The sequence below is a fragment of the Hemitrygon akajei genome, chromosome 17 (assembly GCF_048418815.1).
Source record: "Hemitrygon akajei chromosome 17, sHemAka1.3, whole genome shotgun sequence".
Taxonomy (NCBI): domain Eukaryota; kingdom Metazoa; phylum Chordata; class Chondrichthyes; order Myliobatiformes; family Dasyatidae; genus Hemitrygon; species Hemitrygon akajei.
In genome coordinates this window covers 72,745,131-72,770,324 of record NC_133140.1, presented here as the reverse complement: position 1 = coordinate 72,770,324, position 25,194 = coordinate 72,745,131, and the positions used below count along the sequence as shown (strand labels likewise).

The window sequence follows — 25,194 nt, the reverse complement described above, 5'->3', positions numbered from 1 at the left end:
GGAGATGGGAGTAGACTCTCACATGGTGGATTGGATAGTGGACTACTTGACAGATAGACCTCAGTATGTGCGGTTGGGAGACTGTAGGTCTGACACAGTGGTCAGCAGCACAGGAGCGCCACAGGGAACCGTACTCTCTCCGGTCCTGTTCACCCTGTACACATCTGACTTCCAATATAACTCGGAGTCCTGCCATGAGCAGAAGTTCGCTGATGACACGGCCATAGTGGGGTGTGTCAGGAATGGACAGGAGGAGGAGTATAGGAAACTGATACAGGACTTTGTGATATGGTGCAACTCAAACTACCTGCGTCTCAATGTCACCAAGACCAAGGAGATGGTGGTGGACTTTAGGAGATCTAGGCCTCATATGGAGCCAGTGATCATTAATGGAGAATGTGTGGAGCAGGTTAAGACCTACAAGTATCTGGGAGTACAGTTGGACGAGAAGCTAGACTGGACTGCCAACACAGATGCCTTGTGCAGGAAGGCACAGAGTCGACTGTACTTCCTTAGAAGGTTGGCGTCATTCAATGTCTGCAGTGAGATGCTGATGATGTTCTATAGGTCAGTTGTTGAGAGCGCCCTCTTCTTTGTGGTGGCGTGTTGGGGAGGAAGCATTAAGAAGAAGGACGCCTCACGTCTTAATAAGCTGATAAGGAAGGCGGGCTCTGTCGTGGGCAAAGTACTGGAGAGTTTAACATCGGTAGCTGAGCGAAGGGCGCTGAGTAGGCTACGGTCAATTATGGAAAACCCTGAACATCCTCTACATAGCACCATCCAGAGACAGAGAAGCAGTTTCAGCGACAGGTTACTGTCGATGCAATGCTCCTCAGACAGGATGAAGAGGTCAATACTCCCCAATGCCATTAGGCTTTACAATTCAACTGCCAGGACTTAAGAATTGTTTTTTTTTAAAGCTATTATTAATGCTTTTTGAGTTAGTGATTTAGATGCATATCATATTATTACTGAGTTAAGTATTGTATGTAATGAGTTTTTGCTACAACAAGTGTATGGGACATTGGAAAAAATGTTGAATTTCCCCATGGGGATGAATAAAGTATCTATCTATCTATCTATCTATCTATCTATCTAATGAATGGAACATTTTTGTATACAATGAACTTGTATCTTTCAATAGTTTCAATTTAAAATTAATGTGAATAATGGAATCCAAAATAAAACCAATAGCATGTGCAGAGCAGCATTGTGGAGCCAGAGTGTAATGTTCAATAACCCTTCATCAGGTCTGGAGAAATAATTTGAAGATGCAAGATACTGCAGATTTTGCTATCCTGCTTGGTAGGGTTATTTAATGATGGATGCTGCCACCTTGAGTTGCAAGTACTTGCAATAGAGTTATGAAAGGAAACCAAACCATATGATTGGGCTATATAGAACAATGCCTTTCCAGTGATTGTGTATTCTGAGTGAAAAGAACATTAAGATGAAAGATAAAACATTATTAATAAGCAGTAAAGGAATTTCTGGACCATTCTTTTTATTCTACAGGTTCGTACTGGACTTGATAGTGTGGGATTTAAAAAAAAGTTCCAGGTTGTGGAAGGTTAGATTAAATTTAGTTCAATTGTAATTAAATAAGATTTGATGGACCACTTAGATGGGTAAAAAAAAAAAGTCAAGTCTGAGGGAAGGTATTTGGGAGATATAATTAGATGTATTAGAATGAGAGAAAGTGGAATCGATCCAGTTCCTCACAAAGAAGACAAGGGACCATTAGATGTAAATTGATTGATGAGGCTTAGAGGAAAGTCAAGACAAAATGTAGAGGTGAAAGTTGTGGAGGCAGATACATTTGCCTGATTTGGAAAGTACTGTACTAGGGTGATTGGTGCAAGAGCCATGGCCTACAGGTTGTGCAACATGAGCTAATGAAGCAACACAAAATACTAGAGGAACTCAGGCCAGGCAGCATCTATGGGGGGAAAAAAGTACAGTTCAGGCAAGTGGAGAAGAGAAAAATTGGTTATTAATGGATAGCTGAAACATTGACTGTATTTTTCCTCCACAGATGCTGCCTGGACTGCTGAGTTCCTCCAGCATTTTGTGTGTGTGTGTTGCTTGGATTTCTAGCATCTGCAGGTTTTCTTGTTTATGAGCTAATTAAGGTCCATTTTTGTCTGATGTGGGAACATAATGGACTGAGTTACTTTTTCCAGCGTGTGAATTGTGATCCCATGCTAGTTCCGTTTATTGCTTCTGTCCTTACCTGCGGTGACAGTGCTTTCTTTGTGTTCCAAACTATAGGTTGCTAGGGACCGCTTGCATATTAAAGTAAAAAGTGAAAGGAAACATTGGTTTAAGTTCAATGTATATAGTTAAATGACCATTACTGAATAAAATGAGCCATTAATCAATGCGAGCTTAATTCAAGTGTAATATTATTAGAATCTAACGTATTTCGAGGTCAAGTGAACATGACAGGGTCGGTTACGGCATTCTGTTTTTTAATGTGCCATTCAGCCAATCAGGAGTCCGTCCGAGGCCTGGGGGTGCGGCGGATGACGGAAAGTAGCCAATGAGAATTAGAGCAGTTCTCATTGACGACCGGTTGGAGGGAGGGGGATGCGCGGCAAGATGGCGGCGACGTGTGCATGGGGAGGCCGGGAGGGCGACAGTTCGACACAGCCGCAGGCGGGGGGTGAAAGGGCTGGGGACCCAGCGGCGGCAGCAGCAGCAGCAACGACAAGAATCCCAGTCTGTCAGCTCATTCGGCCGTCGGTCACCGAGCTGAGCCGGGAGGTGAGGACCAACATCCTTTGTACGGTTACAGGCTGCGGTAAAATCCTTCCCAACCCTCCGGCCCTGGGAATGCACCTGGTCAAATCTCACAGGGTGCAGGTAGGTGCAGGCACGTTTTGTCACAACTCTCCCTCCTCCAGGTCTCGTTTTCCTTCTCTGTGTTCTCTTTTCCCGTTCCCCTCTAATAATGCAATGTTAAGGGAAACAAAATCAGAGGTTAATGACAGAAAGGCCAATTCTGCAAAGCTGAATACATCCGCTATTTTATGTTCTCAGATTTTAAAATGTGGTACGAGCAATTTTTTGGAAGCATTCCTTATTGCCCATTTCATTTGCACTTGAGAATGCAATGACGAGTTGTCTTGATCCACTGCAGTTTTTCTGGTGAAGGCATTGCCACAACATTTTTTTTAAATGTCCCATGATTTAAATTTAGGAATAATAAAGGACTGCTGATGTATTTTAAAGTAATGATATTGCTTGATTTGGAGGGAAGCCTGTGGGTAGTTGTGTTATTTGGCTTATGCCATAATTTGATTTTGTCCCTCTTGAATAGAATTTGACCATTTGGCCTGATAATTTGATCTTTGATTTGATGTGGATTGATTATTTGGCAAGTGAAAAAAAAATCTGGCCCATCCTGTCTCTAGCAATTTCATCTCATACTTAGGCTCTTTCTTCTTAGCACTAATGGTGGTTTTAATCCATTTTCAGATACTCTCCTGTTTATTGTGTGTATAGGTATATGAATATAAGGGCGGGGGGGGGGGGCATTCAGAGCTTCAAGATAATTTCATCTTTCAATGAAATCATGTGACCTTGTACATCACATTTACCCCATGTACCTTTAGGAAAATTCTATTGGTCTTCAATTTTGTCTCCAGTTGACCCAGTACCTCTCATTCTTCCCTGCCTATCTGATTATGTTGTTCATTCTTGGAGTTTTAAAATAAGTGATCATTTAGTGAATTATTGGGTCATTAGCAATAGTAAACTTGGCCTTTCAAATTTATAAAGTGGGGAAGTAAATGCAGGGGGATTGTTTTCTATTGTCTTAATGTTTATCACTATGTGTGGTTTGTATTATATTAAAGTTAGGTGCAATGTCCTTAAATTTTGTCTTATTGTTTGGGACCATCTGGATCTCCACAGGACATGGGGGGGCAGAATTAGGCCACTTGGCCCATCGAGTCTGTGCTGCCATTCCTTTATGGCTGGTTTATTATCCCTCTCAACCCCATTCAATTTTCTTCTCTCCATAATCTTTGACCGCCTAATTAAGAACTTATCAACCTTAGTTTAAAATGTACCCAATTGACCTGGACTCAAAAGCCGTCTGTGACAATGAATTCCATGGATTTACCACTCTCTGGCTAAAGAAATACATTTTCATCTCTGTTCTAAATGGATGCCCCTCTATTCAGAAGTTGTGCCCTCTGGTCTTTAGACTCCTCCACCATAGGTTCACATCCATCCTATCTAGGTCTTTCAATATTTGATAGGCTTCAATGAGATCTCCCCTCATTCTTTGAAACTCCAGTGAGTACAGGCCAGAGCCATCATATGCGCCTCATATGTTAATCCTTTCATTCCCAGAATCATTCTCATGAACCTCCTCTGGACCCAACACACTATTTCTTAGCTAAGGGGCCCAAAACTGTTCACAATACTTCGAGTGTGGTCTTATCAATGCCTTGCTCCTTCTATCATGTAGTAACCATATACTTCTCTAAACGATGTTCCATCTGCCACCTCTTTGCTCATTCTCCTCATCTGTCTAAGTACTTCTGCAGACTCCCTGCTTCCTCAGCACTACCTGTCCCTTCACCTATCTTCGTGTTGTCTGCAAACTTGGCCACAAAGCCATCAACTCTGTCATCCAAATCATTGACATATAACATGAAAAGAAGTGGTCCCAACACAGACCCCTGTGGAACAGCACTAGTCACCGGCAGCCAACCAGAAAAGGCTCCCATTATTCCTACTCTTTGCATCTTATCAATCAGCCAATCTTCTACCTATACTAGTATCTTTCCTGTAATAGCATGGGTTCTTATCTTGTTAAGTAGTCTCATGTTCAGCACCTTGTCGCAGACCTTAAAAATCCAAGTAACATGTCAGTGATAAGATTGCATAGTTACACAAAGGCATCATCCAATTTTGAATATTTTTGCTGACAGCTAGCAGTAATTAGGGATTTCAGTTGTGTGTTGCAGCAAATTTGTTGGATGTCTAGAAACGTTTGATTGAACCTTACATTCTGCTCATTACACCTGCTGGCATTTAGGGCAACAATACTGTGGCAACTCCAATGCTGTTGCTGTAACAATTTTGTTTTACCAGTCAGGGTTGTTAGCCCTGAGCTGAACCCCTAAACGTGGAGGACCAGTGGACCACTCTTCATCTGGACTCTATCCTTTGACCTGTTTGGCATGGGTAAGCCCTGACTCCAGCCAACATAGCTCTCCAGGTCACTAAGGCACGCAAGCCTCCAAACTATGATAAGGTTGTGGTCCTCTTTGAGGTTGGTGAGAACCGGTAAGGTAAAAAAAAATAAACTTTCCACTAGGAGGAGGATCAGTAACTAAAACACTGATATTAAAGTAACTGGTAAAGAAACTAGAGGAGACATGAACATTTTGTTTATAAACAGAGTCGTAGTGATCTGGAACGCATTATCTAACTGGGTAGGTGGAAGTAGATCCTGCTTTGATATTTAGATCTGAATCATATAATAGAAGGCATTTTCTGTATGGAAGGTGTGTAAATTAAGCCCATTGCTATCCCAGGCAGAGCCATCATGCTGGTGATCAGGGTAGGGGTGGGTTGGAAAAGAATATAGCCAATGTTGATTTTAAACTTCAGTTCAGACATTTTTGGGCTCCATTGGAACTTTCAAGTTCCTTGTGTCATTAAAGCAACGCTAGATGTAGTGTACTGTAAATTACTTTGAAATTTATATCAGCTAATCAATATAGAGATTATTTCTTTATGCAGTTGAGAATCAGTTCTGAAGGGAGTGTTCATTCAAGTTCGAGTTTGTTTATTGTCTTTCAACTATACACATCTCTACAGTTGAATGCAACATCATTCTTCTGGGATGAGGTGCAAAACGCAATACAGTGGATTCCGGTTAATTGGGACAAGTTGGGACCAGTATATTTTGGCCCAATTAAATGGCTGCCCCAATTAGTCAAAGTTTCATGGAAATAGTTAAAAACGTACAAAACAGACAATCTGAGTAATGAATTATGCATTTATAGAACAAAATAGAACATTTCAATAATAACACACACAAAATGCTGGAGGAACTCAGCAGGCCAGGCAGCATCTATGGAAAAGAGTAGTTGATGTTTCGGGCCAAGACCTTGCAAATAGTATGACAGTGCTATAAAATAGTGTATTCATTCCTAACAGTAATCAAAAGTGGAATTCATGTGGTATATGCAACAAACAAAATCAGTGAACACGTAGTGTAGATAATGGACTACCTTTACACAATGCAGTGGACAATTACATTCTCTAAATCTTCATTCAAGATGACTGTCGATACCTTCAAGTCCTTCGTAGGTCCTAACTTGTTGAAACAATGAAATTGTTTCATTTTCACTCATGGCTTTTTCTGACATCTCCAAGCCTGAAAGCTTGAAACTGCAGTGAGCAAGACATTTCTGAGTTGGGGGTCATCACGTGATGACGTAGGATCGAGACGTGGAAATCCAGCTCTCCTGTTTTTAAAAAAAAAACTAATAAATTAATGTTTAAGTGAAGAAAAGTTAGTAAATATTTTCTAAAAACTACATCTAAACTACTCAGGATTTTCCTTAGATATGCCTCCTAAACAGACAAAGAAGAAAACTTCTACTTTGCAGACAGTACAAGCTGGGCCGGCCACCATGAAGAAGCCTCGGACTCAAGTGCATCTTACCTGCGGCGATATAGAACAGGAATCGACTGCAACATCAACAGTTTCTAAGAAGGAACAACAGGAACTGCGTGTGCGCGCAAACATGAGCAATTTGAACTACAAATCCCAGCTACGATTGGAAGCGGAAGTGAAAATGAACCAGAGGAGGATTTGGATTCTCTGGAACATACAGATGAAGATGAGGAGGTAAAAGAAGAACAACAGGAATAGGTTGGAGGTGGAAGATATTCTGGAGACATAAGAGAAGCTTTGGTGCAAATAATGCATGAATTAAAAGAATTAAAAACATTAAAAATAATAAAAGAAGATATTAAAAATATGAAGACAATGTTTGATAAAATGGTGAAAAAACAGGAGAAAATGGACAAGAAAGTTAAAGCTGGAAGAAATAATGGGAGACACTATTGATAGAGTGAATAAAATGGAAGATAATATTCTTGCCTGGACATCAGAAAGAAAACAACTGTTGGAAAAAATAGACGTGCTTGAAAATTTTAGTAGACACAATAATATTAAAATTGTTGGTCTTGAAGGGATAGAGGGAGAGGATCCAATAAAAAAAATTTCAAAAATGGATCCCAGAAAATTTGGAAATGGAAGAGGGAACCCAGTTGATTGAAATCGAAAGGGTCCACAGAGCCTTAAGACCAAAACCTCAACCTGATAAAAACCCACGACCAATCTTGATAAAATGCTTAAGATATCAAGATAAAGAAAAGATCCTGAAGACGGCTGCCCAATGTGCCAGAAAGAGAAATGACCCATTGATGATAGAAGGGAAAGCAGTCCTTTTCTATCCTGATATAAGTTATGACCTTTTGAAGAGAAAGAAGGAATTTAACCCAGCGAAAAAAGTTTTATGGGAAAAGGGTTATAAATTTATATTGCGCCACCCGGCAACACTGATAATTTTTTTGGATGACGGAAAAAGAAGATTTTTTACTGATCATCGGGATGCAGAGGAGTTTGCACAAGAACTCCCAAATATTCGCTAGACACAGTAAAGATTTAAAAGTGAAACAGATTAAAGATGAAGATGGGGACACTGAAGTGAGTTGATGGACATTAAGGACAGAAGAATATTTAAATATACTTTTAATTATATGATACAGGGGGAGAAAGGTAAAAATTTGAGAAATATTAATTGAGAGTAGTGATATTTTTTCTTCTCATATATACTTTTTTCAGGTTACGGGGGAGCTGGGGGAACTTCGGATCGATCGCCTCGGGATTCATGTGTGTAATCATGGCGTTTGCCATGACCCGCACAATGGGGGGGAAATGTGTTTTTTATCATTCGCAACATTAGCGGGGGGGGGGTTGTTATTTTTTCTTTATAATCTATTTTTCTTTTATCTTTCTTTCTTTGCCTAGATGATCGGAGGGGAGACACATAGCAACATGGAGAATTTTAAAATAATTCCCCAAGATACTATGAGAGTTGAAATATTATATATTATTATAGACTGGAGTAACCAAGTTAAAAATAATAACTAATTTACTGATTTTTTTAAGTTTTAATGTTAATGAGCTTAATGGACCGGTGAAAAGAAAAAGAATTTTAACATATATTAAGAAAATAAAAATAGATATAGCTTTTATACAATAATCACATTTAACAGAGATAGAACATCAGAAATTAAAGAGAGATTTGGTCGGAAATGTTATAGCAGCTTCATTTAATTCAAAAGCGAGGGGAAAATAGGAGAAAATATACCAGAAGATTTTATATATAAATGGGAATCTAAATGGATACGGGAAAAGAAAGAATCTCCTATACTAAAACATTTGATTGATTTATGGAATAAGATAAATTTTGATGATGAGATAAAGAGATCTTTATTAGCAAAGAGACCTTTAATTCAAAATAAACATCCCTTTTACAATGGATAATCATCTTTTATATAACTAGTTTCACAAAGGGATTAGGTATATAGGAGACTGTTTTGAAGAAGGTATATTAATGTCATTTGACCAATTAAAGAATAAATATAAAATATCAAATAACACTCTTTTCTGTTATTTCCAATTAAGGGCTTATTTAAGAGATAAACTGGGTCAAACAATGTTATTGCCGAAACCTAATGAAATAGAAACTTTAATTCATAAAGAAAAAATTTTTAAAAATTATTTCTGGTATGTATAATTTGATTCAAAAACAGGCAATTAAACAAGGAATTCATAAGTCAAGAGAAAAATGGGAAACTGATTTGAATATTAAAATTGATGAAACAAGTTGGTCAAGATTATGTCTTGACAGTATGACAAATACAATAAATGTTTGACTAAGATTAGTACAATATAACTTTTTACATCAAATATATATTACACCACAAAAAATAAATAGATTAAACTCAAATTTATCTGATCAATGTTTTTGATGTAATCAAGAAATTGGTACTTTTTTTACACTCTACTTGGTCTTGTTTTAAAATTCAACCTTTTTGGACAAATTTAAAAGTTTTACTGGAACAAATTATTGGAATACAACTTCCACATAATCCAACATTATTTTTACTAGGCGATATTGAAGGGATAAAATTGAAATCCAAATTGAATAAATATCAGAAAGAATTCATAAAAATTGCATTGGCAGTAACCAAAAAGGCTATTGCAGTTACTTGGAAATCGGATTCATACTTAAGTATAGATCGTTGGAAGAATGAAATTTTTAGCTGCATTCCACTTGAAAAAGGTACTTATAATTTAAGAAATATGAAATATTTCTGAAAATTTGGCGCCCTTATTTACAAAAAATAGGATTAAATATATAGGTGCTCTGAAGATAAAATTATTGGTTACCTGGGGAAAGAAATAAATATACATATTAAAGCTATTATGAATTCCGTGGAGCATGTGGGGATCTTCCGATATCCAGGCTTTCTTTCTTTCTTTCTTTTTTTTGCTTCTCTTTTTTCTATAGGGATCTGTTAGGGGGAAGGAGTTAAGGGGAGGGGGAAGGGTTGATAATTTTTTTTCTTTCTGTAACCTATTTGAAAATTCAATTTAAAAAAAAGATTTTAAAAAGACAGTTCTGAGTTGTCTTGATGCTTATTTCTTGCCAATTATCAGTGACAAATATCATTGCTTTTCGATCATAAATGCACAGAAGTGACGTTATTTAAAATTTGTTTGCCCTTAAGCACAGTGTAGTGTCCCAAATAAACAAAGGGAGTTCTGGCAATTTTTTCAATTAGTTTTTGTTCTTTAAGAGTTGTCCCACAAAGGCAGTTGCTCCGATTAACCAATTTCTCAATTAACCAGATTTCACTGTATATGTAGGCACGTGCAGCATGTATTGTTACGATCCCAGCACATACAGTCACAGAACAGTATTAGCACATCCCTGAGTGACATGGCCTGAAGATTGTCAGGTTGACATCAAGTCCAAGGTGTATGTTTATATTAGACAGTATAATGTTACTGGCACTATTATAATAAAACAAGCAGTAGCATGAATGTGTGAAGTAGTAGAAATAGGAGATGAAAAGTGACCAGTCAGGATGAGACTGTCTGAGTTAGGAAATGTGGGAGAGGGCAAGGTATTCAGACAGGGCATAGATGTGTCCAAGGTGGCAGCTGGGTGTGAAAGAAGTGGAATAGCCTAGGGGGAAAAAGCTGTTACCCAGCCTGATAGTTCTGAGTCTTATGCTGTGGTCCTTCTGCCTGATGGCAGGAGGTCAAAAGTATTGTGGACGCCAAGTACACTGCAGATGCTGTGGTCAAATCAACACGTACAAAAGCTGGATGAACTCAGCAGGTCGGGCAGCATCCGTTGAAAGGAACAGTCAACGTTTCGGGCCGAGACCCTTCGTCAGGACTGAAGAAGGAGGGGGCAGAGGCCCTATAAAGAAGGTGGAAGGTGCCAGGTGAAAAACCAATCAGAGGAAAGATCAAGGGGTGGAGGAGGGGAAGCAGGGAGGGGATAGGCAGAAGAGGTGAAGAGGGAATGTAAGGGGAAAGCACTATGGGTAGTAGAAGGCGGCAGAATCATGAGCGAGGTGATGTTCATACCAAGGGGCTAGAGACTACCCAGACGGTATATGAGGTGTTGCTCCACCAACCTGAGTTTAACCTCATCATGGCAGTAGAGGAGGCTATGTATGGACATATCCGAATGGAAATGTGAAGCAGAGTTGAAGTGGGTGGCAACCGGGAGATCCTGTCTGTTGTGGCGGACGTGTCAACCTGTAACTGTTACCTGCTCAGTTGAGGAAAAACACCAGAGACACAAAATTACCTCTGAAACGGTTTTTATTCAGAGAGGAGTTCGCAGCCCCACGCACTTCGGGCGTAAGGTAGCCAACTCCCAATTTGTCGGTTTACAAAGGTCATACTTATACCCAAAAGCAGGGTACTACATTCGCAAATATGGTTACCGATTAGAATTCATCAATTGATTGGCTATTGCATAGCTAAGCACGCGAAATACTCAGAATTAGCAACGGTTAAAGCGTAATACTTAGAATTAATACTGACGCACTTCAAAACTCTTGAAATAGGTATCCTCAAAATACTTTGCCAAGCACATTGTTTTGTGGTTGCAGGTTCCCTTTTCCTTGTGATCTCCACGTCTGGCCTGGCACCTTATTTTAGCTACCTCTCCTTACTTCCCCAATGACGTACCTCTCTCTTGTCCTGTCTACATATTTTGCTACACTTACCCCTCGCCCACCCCCTCTACATGTACCCCTTACCCTTTTCACATTCTCAGACGGAGTGGAGGTGCTCGACGAAGCAGTCCCCCAGTCTGCGTTGCGTCTCGCCGATGTAGAGGAGGAAGCACCGGATGCTGAGGAGGCTGCACTGGGAACACTCAGCAGGTCAGGCAGCATCTGTGGAAAGAGAAACAGTTAATGGTTTTGAGTTGAAGACTATTTTGTCCAAGGGGATTCTATCTGAAACATGAACTCCACTTCTCTTTCCACAGTTGCTGTCTGATCTGCTAAGTGTTCCTAGACTTTCCTGTTTTTATTTTAGATTTCAAGCCTCTGCAATTTTTATCTTCCCAGCTTAGGTGTTTATGGAACACTTTCTAATGCTTGAGATTGACAGTGCCTCAAGAAAACTTGAGACCTTCATTGTTGATTTTCTTGTGTCAGGAATTTGGATTAATGACTTAACAGAATTGGAAATAAAACAAGTTTTAAAATGCCAAAAAAGAAAATGCCTACAACAGTTTGGAGGGATTAAATAATAAGATGCAAGAAAAAAGATGGTAATAGGGAAGGTAAAAAAACAAATAATGGGTGTGATATGTATGGGAATAGTGAAATTATCTGAAATTTTGAGTCAGAATTGCTACAATAACAGAGGAGATGAGATTTAAGTCATGTTCACTGTGAATAGGTATTCTGCAAATCAGTCATTAATTTTTTTTCCATTGTGGAGAAAATTGCAATATGTGCAGTAAATTCATTCTAATAAACAGAAAGAAATGCAAGGAAGCTTCAGTGGGATGATACTGATCATAACCCGAAATACCAACTGTCCATTTGACTCTACACAGGTTCTGTCTGACCTGCAGAGTTCCTCTGCTTCTTTTTTTTTTGCACATTGAATCTGCTATTTATTTAGAAAGTGAGAACTTGAATGGTAGGAAGGTGGAGATAAAAAGGGAGAGAGCAGCACAGTAGCATGGTGACCCAGGTTCAATTCCTGCCATTGCCTGTAAGGAGTTTGTACTTCTCCCTGTGACTGTGTGGGTTTCCTCCGGGTGCTCCAGTTTCCTCCCACAGTCCAAAGATGTAACAGTTGGTAGATTAGTTGGTCATTGTAAATTGTCCCGTGATTGGGGGTGGTGGGGGGGGGGGGGTGCGGTCGCTGGCTGGTGTGGCTCAAAGGGCTGGAAAGGCCTTTTCTGTGCTGCATCTCAATAAATAAATGAAGATGTTGGATTTCCTGGTTAATTTAATTGTCCTGGCCCTCTACTGCATCACATAATATCCTTGTTTCTCCTTCATACCTTTCCTCCTCCTTTAGTTACATCTTCAGACTCCTTCGCTTTCTCCAGTTTATTCCGATGTAATGAAAGGTCATTTCCCAGTCTACAAGTGCTACCTGGTCAGTGTATGCTGTTTTAGATTTCTATCACTCATGCTATTCTGCTTTTGTGGTTCTGAAATCTGTTGATTTTATTTTTTATTATAATCTTTCAGGACTGCAGCATTAATCCAACTGTTAGGAAGGATTTGAAATCTTCTGTTCAGAAGTTGTACTGCTGTCCCATTGAAGGTTGCCCAAGAGGACCAAACAGACCATTCTCTCAGTTTGCCCTTGTTAAGCAGGTAAGCAATGCTATCCTGCAATTCTACTTTTAGAATTTTACTTGTCTGCGTTGCTAATTGAATTATGCAGCAATTACACTCAGACTTTTAATAATGATCTAAACTTTCTAAATTGGAGGTATAGATGAGCAATTTTGTCTCACTGGCTTAACCAGTGCTACAGCACAGAAACAAGCCCTTTGGCCGTCTTGGTCCTGCTGAACTATTAATCTGCCTAGACCCATAAACCTGCATCTGGATCATAGCTCTCCACACCTCTTCCATCCAAGTACCTATCCAAATTTCTCTTAAATGTTGGAAATAGAACCTGCATCCATCACTTCCACTGGTAGCTTGTTCCACACTCTCATCACCCTCTTGAGTGAAAAAGTTTCCACTTGTGTTCCCCTTAAACGTTTCACCTTTCACCCTTAACCAATGACCTCTAGTTTTAGTCTCAGCCAACCTCTGTGGAAAAAGCCTGTTTGTATCTGTACCCCTCATAATATTATATACAGTTGGCCCTCCTTATCCGCGGGGGATTGGTTCCGAGACCCCCCCGCAGATACCAAAAATCGCAGATGCTCAAGTCCCTTATTTAATCTGAATCAGTGCGGTGGTCTTTAGGACCAAGCAGAACCCCGGACTTTATTTAACATGTTCAGAGCGGTGGGCATTTGGACCCAGCGTAGCTCTGAATCCGCAGTGTTTCTGTTCACAAAAATAATCACGATCACGATTGAAAATAAGGTGGAAATAATAAAGCGATCGGAAAGAGGTGAAACGCCATCGGTCATTGGAAAACCGTTAGGCTACAGTCGGTCAACGATCGGAACAATTTTAATGGAGCATGTGAAAGGCTCTGCCCCGATGAAAGCTACAATTATTACTAAGCAACGCAGTGGTTTAATTATTGGGTTTTGGTGTTTTGGGTTTTTGATCCTCTACATCAACCCAGTGGAGAGTGCACTCGATAGCGATCTGTCACTAGGTCGAACTCGGGACCTTCCCAAGCCCAGTGCTGAAACATACGTTCTTAAGCATTTTATATGCATAGGAAGGTAAAATATATACTATATACGAATGCAAACGTTTGACTAACTGACACTAAATAATACCGGATGTACCTGTTCTGACTTACTTAGTAAGAGAACTTCTGATTTTTTTTTTATCCCGATCCACGATAACTCACGCACATCCTCCCGTATACTTTAAATCAGGGGTGTCAAACTCATTTTAGGTCACGGGCCGGATTAAGCAAAATGCAGCTTCATGCGGGCCGGATCAGTCGGACGCGTGCGAACGCAGCTTTCGTTGCCTCCGTTTTTTCAGCCTGCTCTCATGTGTCTCAGTCTCTGCTATAACTACAAAGTGTTTCACTTTACAAATTCCGTTTCTTATGAAGAAGACTGCCGAATAAACACTAAAAACCCTGAAAACCTGGTACCTGAATAAACTCAGCATTAGCTATATCATACGCCATAGGCGGTTCGATTACTGGGGCCAGCTTTAATAGTAATTAGTTATTATCTCGCGGGCCAAAGATAATTCCACCGCGGGCCGGATTTGGCCCACGGGCCTTGAGTTTGACATATATGCTTTAAATCGTCTCTAGATTACTTATAACAGCCAATACAATGTAAATACTATGTAAAATAGTTGTTATACTGCATTGTTTAGGGAATAATGACACAAAAAAGGTCTGTACATGCTCGAACAACAAGTGCTGGAAGAGCACTTCCGAGTTTTCGTGATTCGCGGTTGGTTGAATTTGCGGATAAGGAGGGCCGACTGTACTGTATCTCTATCAGTTATCATGTTGATGCTTATGAGGGAATGCTGCTTACAATTTTCCTACCATATTTCCCACATTGTAGCTGTGGCTTTATTTCCAATAAGTGCTTCATTCATTATTCAATTTGCTACTGTTTAGTTTCTGAGAACAAGGAGGTACAATTGATTTTAAGGGACCTTTTTTCACTAGAGTAAATTCTTTAAAATAGATAACCCTTCAGTGTGAAAAATGTTTGTGGCAGTTAGAAGATTTTTTTTTTTACAGCATTAGGTTTATGGCAAACACTTAATGAAGGATAACTCACACAGAATCCTGGAGGATTCAGCAAGTCAGATAGGATCCACAGAGGAAAATAAACAAGTTGACTTTTCGGGTCGAAACACTTCATCTGGACTATAAAGGAAGCCGATATAAGAAGGTGGAGGGAGTTCAAGTTGGCAGATGATAGGTGAGACCAGATGAGGGGGAAATTGGGTGGGTGGAGGAGAGGGATGAAATAAGAAGCTGGGAGATGATAGGTGGAAGACATAAAGGGCTGAAGAAGAAAGAATCTGATAGGAGAGGACAGTGGACCCTGGGAGAAAGTGAAGGAGGAAGGGTACCAGGGAGAGGTAATGGACAAGTGAAAAGAAAAATGGTGTGAAGGTAACCAGAATGGGAATTATCAAAAGAGGAGGAGGACGGGGGGGGTGGGTTGTGGGGGAGAGAAAATAAAAAATGGCTGTCATCAGAATCTTTTCAACCTCCATGTTTACTCTTTCTGTATAGTGCTTGGGTATAAACAGACGCTGCTGTTTGCAGTTTTGGTGGAATATTTTCCATGCCACTGAGGCAGCGGCAGAAAACTGTTCTGTTGATACTTTGCTATTTCAGTAAGTCCTTGCAGCACCAACTCAGTATAATTTCCATCAGAGTTTGGACACCACTCAGTGTTTTTAATGACCTTGCAAATTAATGATTATTTTAAGATATCAGTTTGTAATGGGTAAATCAAGACAGTGTATTGAGCAACACACACAAAATACTGAAAGAACTCAGCAGGCCAGGCAGCATCAATGGAAAAAAGTACAGTCAACATTTCAGGCTGAAACTCTTTGGACAGGGAAATGGAACTATTGACCATGTATTTTAAGATCCATGTCGGCAGTAAACCTGTACCCCCCCCCCCCCCCAAAAAAAAGATTCAAGCCACCTTTTTATTCAAAAGAACATTTAAGCTTATTAATAAACTAGACATTTTAACCTTTTTAATGAATTATTTTTGTCTACCGAAAGGTTTTGGCCCAAAATGTCAACTGCACTCTTTTCCTAGATGCTGCCTGGCCTGCTGAGCTCCTTCAGCATTTCGTGTGTGTTGCTCGGATTTTCAGCATCTGCAGGTTTTCTCTTGTTTATTTTTGTTTGCATTGGTTTTCATACAGTTGTGTTGGTGAGAGTGAAGATAAGGGGGAAGGAGGAAATTTTATGTTTGTATATGAAATGGGAAAATTTTTCCTGGAAGGTAAGCTTCAGGTGTATCTTGGCTACCTGTAGATTTTGAACAAGCAACAAAATCCTTGTTTCTGAAGGGACTTGTGATATTTCTACCAAAACCTAAAACCTTTAACACGTGTACAGTGCCTCCTTTGTTTATGAATGCCTCTTGCTGCTGAATCAGAAAAGAACAAGGAATGAATTTTAAAATATTTTTGTTACACATTTTAGCACGTAGCAAGAATGGGTGGACTATTGGCTGGTCGGCAGAAAACAGAGTGAGAATAAAGGAATCTTATTCTGGCTGGCTGCCGGTTATCAGTTGAGTTCCACAGGGGTCAGTGTTGGGACTGCTACTTTTTACAATGTATGTCAATGATTTGGATTACAGTATTAAAGGATTTGTGCCTAAATTTGCTGGTGATACAAAGATAGGTGGAGGAGCAGGTAGTGCTGAGGAAACAGAGAGCCTGCAGAGAGACTTGGATAGTTTCGGAGAATGGGCAAAGAAGTGGCAAATGAAATACAATGTTGGAAAATGTATGGTCATGCACATTGGTGGAAGAAATAAATGGGCAGACTATTATTTAGATGGGGAGAGAATTTCAAAATGCAGAGATGCAAAGGGACTTGGGAGTCCTTGTGCAGGATACCCTAAAGGTTAACCTCCAAGTTGAGTTGGTTGTGAAGAAGGTGAATGCAATGTTGGCATTCATTTCTATAGATATAGAATATAAGCTGAGATGAGATGTTGAGTCTCTATAAGGCGCTCGTGACACCACACTTGAGTATTGTGTGCAGTTTTGGGCTCCTTATTTTAGAAAGGATATACTGACATTGGAGAGGGTTCAGAGAAGATTCATAAGAATGATTCCAGGAATGAAAGATCTACCGTATGAGGAATGTCTGGCAGCTCTTGGGCTGTATCCCCTGGAGTTCAAGAGAATGAGGGAGATCTCATAGAAACATTCCAAATGTTAAAAGGCCTGAACAGATTAGATATGGCAAAGTTATTTCCCATGGTAGGGGATTCTAGGACAAGAGGGCAGAATTTCAGGACTGGGGACATCCTTTCAGAACTGAGATGCAGAGAAAGTACTTTAGTCAGGGGGTGGCAACTCAGTGGAATTTGTCGCCATGAGCGGCTGTGGAGGCCAAGTCATTGGGTGTATTTAAGGCAGAGATAGATAGGTTCTTGATTAGCCAGGGTATCAAGGGATATGGGGTGAAGGCAGGGGAGTGGGGATGACTGAAAGAAATGGATCAGCCCATGATTGAATGGTGGAGCAGAGTCTGTGGGCTGAATGGTCTACTCCTATACCTTATGCTCTTAAGGAGGAATCAAATTTAACTCTTTGCTTACAAGTAGTATGGTGTTTTATGTAGTTTGTATTTATATTCAATGCAACTTTAACATCTTAAGGAATCAGATGGAATTTGATACTGAGAGTCACACAAAGTAAAAGTTGATGACTAGAAGTATGGTTGGTGGTTTTATAGATGCTATGAAGGAGGAGAAAAATATATGGAGATGGGGTGTTTGCTTCTCAGGTAGCTTGAAGCTTAATCATTGTGATGGAACAATTTAAATAAAATGGGATGGCATGGTAGCGTAGGGGTTAGCACATCGTTTTATAGTACGGTACCAGCAACCAGGGTTCAATTCCTGTCGTTGCCTGTAAAGAGTTTGTATGTTCTACCCCGTGACCAGGTGGGTTTCATCTGGTTACTCTGGTTTCAAATTCAAGTTTAATTATCTTTTAAACCATACATGAATACAACCGAATGAAACAGCGTTCCTCTGGGGCCAAGGTGCAAAACACACACAGCACATTTAAAATAGTGAGCAAAAAGAACACAGTCATGCAAAAAAAACAAAGATAGTCAAAGTCCCTGATTGGATTGCTGGGCATCTATACAATCTGTCATTCCACCAATCAAGCACCGGGGGGCAGCACTGCAACAGAGGCCAGTGCCAACCAAGCATGGATGCCACGCTACACCAGCTCTCCTGGACTGTAGCAGCAAGCGTGCCCGCGGTTTGAGGCCTAGTCCTCGCTACAACAGAAGCAATGCAGCTCCCACGCCGTCTGCCCCGCCACCAAACAAGAGAAACAGGCCTGCTGCATCTTACACTATCAATGTCTAACAGGTTTTTGCGATTGTGAGAGAAACATACCATGGTTTCACTGCATGCTGCCTTCGTGCACCAACTCCAGCGCCTTCAAGTAGCAGGCAGCAACGCAGTCAGTGTGCACCAGGCCTGTTCCTCCAATCCCAGGCCAGCTCCACTGACATCCTGAACACACCAGCCGGCTCCTCCATTCAACGAGCAGCTCACTGATGGGGTGGACCCACTGCACTCGAAGCTCTTGGAGCCCAGCACCATCTTCTGATTGTAAAAAAAAACACATTTAACAAAGAAAAAAGTACTTTTGGTTGGCCCCCCAAAAAGCTGCTGCGTCTGAAATCTCCGCCATCTTATCCTCCCACAATCCAAAGACATATCAGTTGGTAGGTTAATTGCTCGTTGTAAATTGTCCTGTGATTAGGCTAGGGTGAAATTGGGAGATTGCTGTACCACGTGACTTGAAGGGCCAATTGAATGCTGTATCTCAGTTATTATTGGTGCAAAGTGGTTGATCCTATTTTCTTTGAAATCTACACTTCCTCCAAGGATTATAGAACCATAGGGTTTACTAAGGTGTTTACAGAGATAGCTGGGGTGAGGCCATGAAATGCTACAAACAAAGGGAGGACAATTTTAGATTGAGGCATTGCTGGTTCGGAAGATAATGTTATGGAGCACAAGGTTGATGGTTCTTCAGTGCCGGAAGGTCAGGTTCCAACCAGCAGTGCTGGAAATGACTGAATGGTGAAAGATGGGAATGAACAAGGAGACTGAGAAACATTAAATCCAGGGACATGGATGAAGGTATTACTCAGTAAAGCTTGCTTATCTATTTTTAGTTGCTGTCATTGAAGATCCTGTTCATCACTTTCTGCTTTTTCTCCAGCACTTTATGAAAATTCATGCTGAGAAGAAGCACAAGTGTGACAAATGTAGTAACTCATATGGTACAGAATGGGACCTGAAGCGACATGCAGAGGACTGTGGGCGGATTTTCAAGTGCACTTGTGGTTGTCCTTATGCCAGCAGACCAGCACTGTTGTCTCATATTTACAGAACTGGACATGAAATCCCTGCAGAACATCGGTAAGTGCATATTCTCCAGGCAGATCAAAATGTTCACACAGAGCTTACTGTGTGCCAACTCATCTATTCTACTGTATCGTGCATTAAAATTGCCTGTTTAAACAAGCCTTTTCTCTTGGACGCTGTTAAATTATCGTTAAAACTGTACAGATCTAATGATGAGCTATTTCATTGCTGATAAACAACAAGTTTTTGTAGCTTGTTTAGTTTGGCTGAGACTAAGCGAATTTTATTGATGGCCATATAGTCTGTTATTCTAACAGTGACAGCAACATCTGGTCCAGCAAAGTACAGAAACCCAAAGTTGTTGATATTGTGGTTTCTAACAAATTTTATAGATATAACCAACAATCATAATTTCAGCTTTTCATATATTTTGCAGTACAATGAAAATATTGTCTTGTTAAGCCCAACACCCCTGAACAATGTCCCTGTGTTAAGCTCGCCCGCTGTCTTGTCCTAGGCCAGTCTTTCAAAATGCCACCAGGTATAGGCTGTCTTCAAAGATCCTTCCTCTCCGAGGGATGAGGTCTTTAGAGCTTCTGTTGGCATTTCTGTAGCACTGGGTTTTTATGGAATGGAGTTGCTAGCCCCATGCCTAACCCTCCTCCTTCACAGCTGAGCATGAGAACATCCATGGTGGAGTTGAACAATGTCTCTGGTCTAGGAAAAAACAACTGCCGAGGTGTGAAGAGTCATTTTCTCTTTTTGCTAGTCTTTTTTCGTAATCTTTCTTTGCTTTCTGTATGTTTCTTGAAGTTAAAATCAGAACATTTCTTGATCAGTTGCCATGAATGTTCAGCTGCATAATTCACTAGATGACATTTCTCTCATTGGGTGTTACAGACTCCCTCTCAGAGATGCTAGATTAGAAATCACACTGGAAAATGAGAAATATATGCCACAGAGCCAATTTAATCTGTGCGGTGTGTTTTATTATTTCATTACTGACTGCAAAGCCCATGCAATTGCTGCACCGTCTTTTGGAGGCAGTGTAAAGCTTGTAATGAGATGACTTTCTGAAAAACAGCTGGAGATAAAACAATGGGTTTATTGCTGCTGATATGCTGGCTCTCAGTCTACGTGCAAGTCAATAATATGTTTTCTCAATGTACCATATGCAAAAAAATTAGCTGAAGAAACAGTGTTGAGATAATGCTTCAGCTCTATAACACTTTGGTTAGATCACACTTGGAGTATTATGTTCATTTCTGGTCACCACATTACGGAAAGGATGTGGAAGCTTTCGACAGGGTGCAGAGGAGATTTACCTCTGGGTTAGAGAGCATGTCTTATGAGGATAGGCTGAGCAAGTTCAAGCTATTCTCTTTGGAGCAAAGGAGGATGAGAGGTGACTTCATAGAAGTGTACAAGATGGTAAGAGGCATAAATAGAGTGGACAGCCGGAGACTTTTTCCGTGGGCATAATTTTAAAAGGATTGGAGGAAAGTATGGAGGGACGTCAGGGATTTTTAAAAATATACTGAGTGGTGGGTGCGTGGAAGACACTGCCAGGGGTGGTGGTAAAGTCAGATAAATTAGGGACATATAAGAGACTCTTAGATAGGCACATGGATGATAGAAAAATAGAGGGCCACAGTGCCAATAAAAGTATTCACCACCCCCCCCCCCCATGGAAGTTTTTATGTTTTATTCTTTTACAACCTTGAATCACAGTGGATTTAATTTGGCTTTTTGACACTGATCAACAGAGAAGATTCCCTCTTGTCAAAGTGAAAAAAATTCTACAAATTGGTTTAAATTTATTGCAACTATTAAACAAAATAATTGATTGCATAATTACTCATTCTCTTCAAGTCAGTGTTTAGTGCATGCACCTTTGGCAGCAATTACAGCTTTGGTCTGTGTTGATAGGTCTCTTATCAGCTTTGCACATCTGGACACTGCAATTTTTCCCCATATTCTTTACAAAATTGCTCAAGCTCTGTCAGATTGCATGGGAATCGTGAATGAAAAGCCCTTTTCAAGTCCAGCCATAAATTTTCAATTGGATTGAAATTTGGATTCTGACTTGACCATTCCAGGAGATAACTTTGTTGTTTTTAGCTATTCCTGTGTAGCTTTGGCTTTATGGTTGGGGTCATTGTCTTGCTAGAAGACAAATCTTCTTACAATTCACAGTTCTCTTACAGACTGCATCAGGCTTTCCTCCAGGATTTCCCTGTATTTTGCTGCATTCATTTTACCCTCTGACCTTCACAAGCCTTCCAGGACCTGCTGCAGTGAAGTATCCCCATAGCATGATGCAACCACCACAATGTTTCACAGTAGGGATGGTGTGTTTTTGATAATGTGCAGTGTTTGGCTTCCACCAAGCATTGCGTTTAGTCTAATGACCAAAAATCACAGTTTTGGTTTCATCAGACCATAGAACCTTCCAGCTGACTTCAGAGGATGAATAAAGTATCTATCTATCTATCTATTTTCCCTGTGTCTTTCTCTTTGACACTCTCCCATAAAGCTGCGACTGGTAAAGCACCCGGGCAACAGTTGTTGTATATGTAGTCGCTCCCATCTCAGCCACTGAAGCTTGTAACTCCTCCAGAGTTGTCAGAGGTCTTTTGGTGGCCTCATTCTCTAGTTCCCTTCTTGCACAGTCACTCAGTTTTTGAGGTCAGCCTGCTCCTGTTGTGGTTTCTCGTGCCCCACAAACGACCAGGAGACGCAGAAGATTCTTCAAGTATTAAACTTTAATTTGCAAATCAAAGCTGAGGCAGTCATTGAGCTAGTCGCTGATTGCCCACCGATCCTTGTGCATAGCATTTTTTATAGCAATCTCCTGGTTTAGTTGCATTAGCATATCCAATCGGTCTACTGTTGCGTATTACAAGTACATCCGCCACTATTGTTTCTACCCATTGACTTAATCCTGTTCTAATCTACATCTCTTAGCTACCTCTCATTAACACACCATTGTCTACTACATTCTTAAGATTTCATTCTCCTACTAAATTGGATACATGCATAGCAAATAGCAAGTTCAAAGCTGACTACGTAGTTTTGGTTACACAGCAAACAATGCAACTTTTATACTCCAGTATATCCCCCCTCACAGAGGAAGAAGACTAAGAGTCCGCGCACAAAAGCCCCAATAAACTCAAGCACTTATTCCCAAATTTTGGGTTAAACTATAATTTTCTGCGCCAAGACCTCAAAGTATTTTCTCCCTGTTACCCTGGGCCGCTGAGCCAAAAACCTGTCCCTTTGTACCTGAGACAGAGAAAAAAAACTCAGAAGCCCTTACAATCTACTCCCACACTGTCGTTTTGCTCTTGTTCATCCTGCAGGTGTTGTAGGCTGTAACGATACATTTTCGGGGTTTCTTTCTCCACCAAGCTTGCTTCAGTAATTGCCACGAGCATCGGAAATTGTTTGGTTGCAGCACGCACTACAAGAGACTTGAGACAAGGAAGAAAAGCGCACAGTTCAACAATACAATACAATACTGACAGTTATTGCCATTTTAGTCAGCCATGCTCCCCATCCTCCAAGTCTACTTTCTAACCAGTCAAATAACTGATGTCCGAACCCTGCATTCTGTGCGCATACCTCGTACTGTGACAAGACAAAGTCCACTGAAGCCTGTAAATAAGGTGACCAAAAACCATCCTTCTTTATTTTCTTTATCACTTCCCCCCTTGCACAATGGTCAATCCCATGCGCTTCTGAAATCAGAATCGTCAGTAGAGGGGTGGGCGCTACCAACAAACCGTCTTCCATGCTCCACAAGCCTTCCGGGTTCTGCTTGGCCCCACTTTTTCTCCACATTGTCTGTTCTGCCAAAGTTGCCTTACCTTGTATTTCAATTAGGTCCTCTACCACAGGTTCTGGAGCTAGGCTTACCTGGGGGGCAATGACAGACGCTTTTCTGGCTACCTCGTCTACAGCTTGATTTCCCTTTGTTATTACATCATTTCCCTTTTTATGTGCCTGGCATTTTACTATAGCCAATGCTTTAGGTTTCATCATGGCTTTTATTAAGTCTAGAATTCGCTGACAATGTTGTATGGGATCTCCACTGCTTTTTTTAAAACCTCTCTGTTTCCACTCTGCCCCGAACAAATGGCATACTCCATGAGCATGTGCCGAATCAGTATAGATGTCTACTTTCTCACCTTCCATCATTTCACACGCAGCTGTCAGGGCTTTGATTTCCGCTAGTTGGGCGGAACACGGTCGGGGACGGGACTCCATCCTAATAATCTTATAGCTCGACTGATCCTGCTGCACTACTGAGAACCCTGCATGATTTCCATCATAATCCCTGTAACAAGAGCCATCTACGAACAGAACCTTTTTATCTGCATCCTCTAGTGGTTCTGACCGTAAATCTGCTCTCAATTTGGCAAATGCCATCGTCTTCCCTACACAATCATGGGGTTCTCCTTCATAGCCCAAAGGGACAAAATCGGCTATATTACTGGTAGTGCATCTCTGTATAGTTATGTCTGGAAATGTCAATAGCATCTGATACGCTGCACATCTGATGTGCTGGCGTCAGCACAGATTTCCCTCTTTCCAGCAATTCTGCTACTTTGTGGTGTGTGTACAGAGTCACAGGATAGCCTAGGGTTACAGATGATGCCTTTTCATATGCATAGTACAGCGCCGCCAATCCCTGATAACAGGGTGGATACCCCTGAGCCACCTCATCTAGTCTCGTACTGTAGTATGCTATCGGCTGCTTTGCTTTTCCTGTGCCTGTCTCTTGTGTTAGAACCGCTGTGACATAACCCTCCTGTCGGTCGGATACATACAAATGAAAAACCTTCTCGTAGTCAGGCAAAGCTAATGCTGGTGCTGACTGTAATTCCTGCTTAATAGTATTGAAAGCTATCTCCGCCTCTCCATTCCACTGTAAGCCGTTCTTCAAATTTGTATGTCCTGCTTCTTTCATTATCTTTCTCAAAGGTGCCACAATCTCAGCATATTCTCCTATCCAATCTGAGCTGTACCCTGCCATTCCCAAAAACGTCATAATCTGCCCTACAGTCTGGGGTTTTGGGGCCTTAGTTATTGCCTCAATCTGATCTGGTGCTATCGCCTTCACTCCCTTGGATATTCCACTTGCTGCGTGCAAAATTGCAGTTTCTTTTTGGATACTTTATGTCCTCCGTGCGCCAGCTTCTCTAACAGAGTTATAGTGTCCTGCTCACACTGTTCCTTACTGTGGGAGCAAATCAACAGGTCATCCACATAAGGTAACAATGTACTTTCCAATGGTATGCCCTCTAGGTCTGCCTTCAACACCTGATTAAAAACATGTGGTGAATGTTTAAACCCTTGCGGCATTCTGGTATAGGCATACTGAGCACCTCTGTAAGTAAATGCAAACAGATACTGACACTGGTCGGCCAGAGGAATGCTGAAGAAAGCCGAACACAAATCAATCACTGAAAAGTAACTTGCTTCTGGTGGAACATTAGTCAAAAGCATGTGTGGGTTGGGGACTACCGCTGGCCAGTCCTCTACCACATCATTTACCGCTCGCAAATCATGCACCAATCTCCACTTAGATTTATCTGCTTTTAAGACCGACAGCAACGGGGTATTGCATGGACTGTTTGTTCTTTGAAGCACTCCTATTTCAAGCAACCCCTGCACTGTCGATGCTATTCCCTCTTCTGCTTCTGGTCTTAGTGGGTATTGTGGTCTCCTGGGTGGAATTGCTCCTTTTTTCAGCCTTATTTCCACCAGACTAGCTGTTTTTATTTTCCCTACGTCCGTG

At 40.9% G+C, this 25,194-nt stretch overlaps 1 protein-coding gene across 3 annotated transcripts in view; it reads left to right on the top strand.

The window, feature by feature from the left end:
• The first annotated feature begins 2,586 nt into the window (after positions 1 to 2,586).
• Positions 2,587 to 25,194, top strand: part of atmin (ATM interactor) — a 39,265-nt gene continuing 16,657 nt past the window's right edge. The window contains exons 1-3 of one of the 3 annotated variants that reach the window (XM_073070377.1): positions 2,587 to 2,766; positions 12,853 to 12,981; positions 19,246 to 19,445. In XM_073070377.1, the coding sequence (XP_072926478.1) occupies positions 2,590 to 2,766; positions 12,853 to 12,981; positions 19,246 to 19,445 (506 nt within the window). In that variant the 5' untranslated portion in view covers positions 2,587 to 2,589. Of the gene's footprint in view, positions 2,866 to 12,852; positions 12,982 to 19,245; positions 19,446 to 25,194 lie in introns of all 3 variants that reach the window. The other 2 variants (XM_073070375.1, XM_073070378.1) reach the window with 2 other exon arrangements.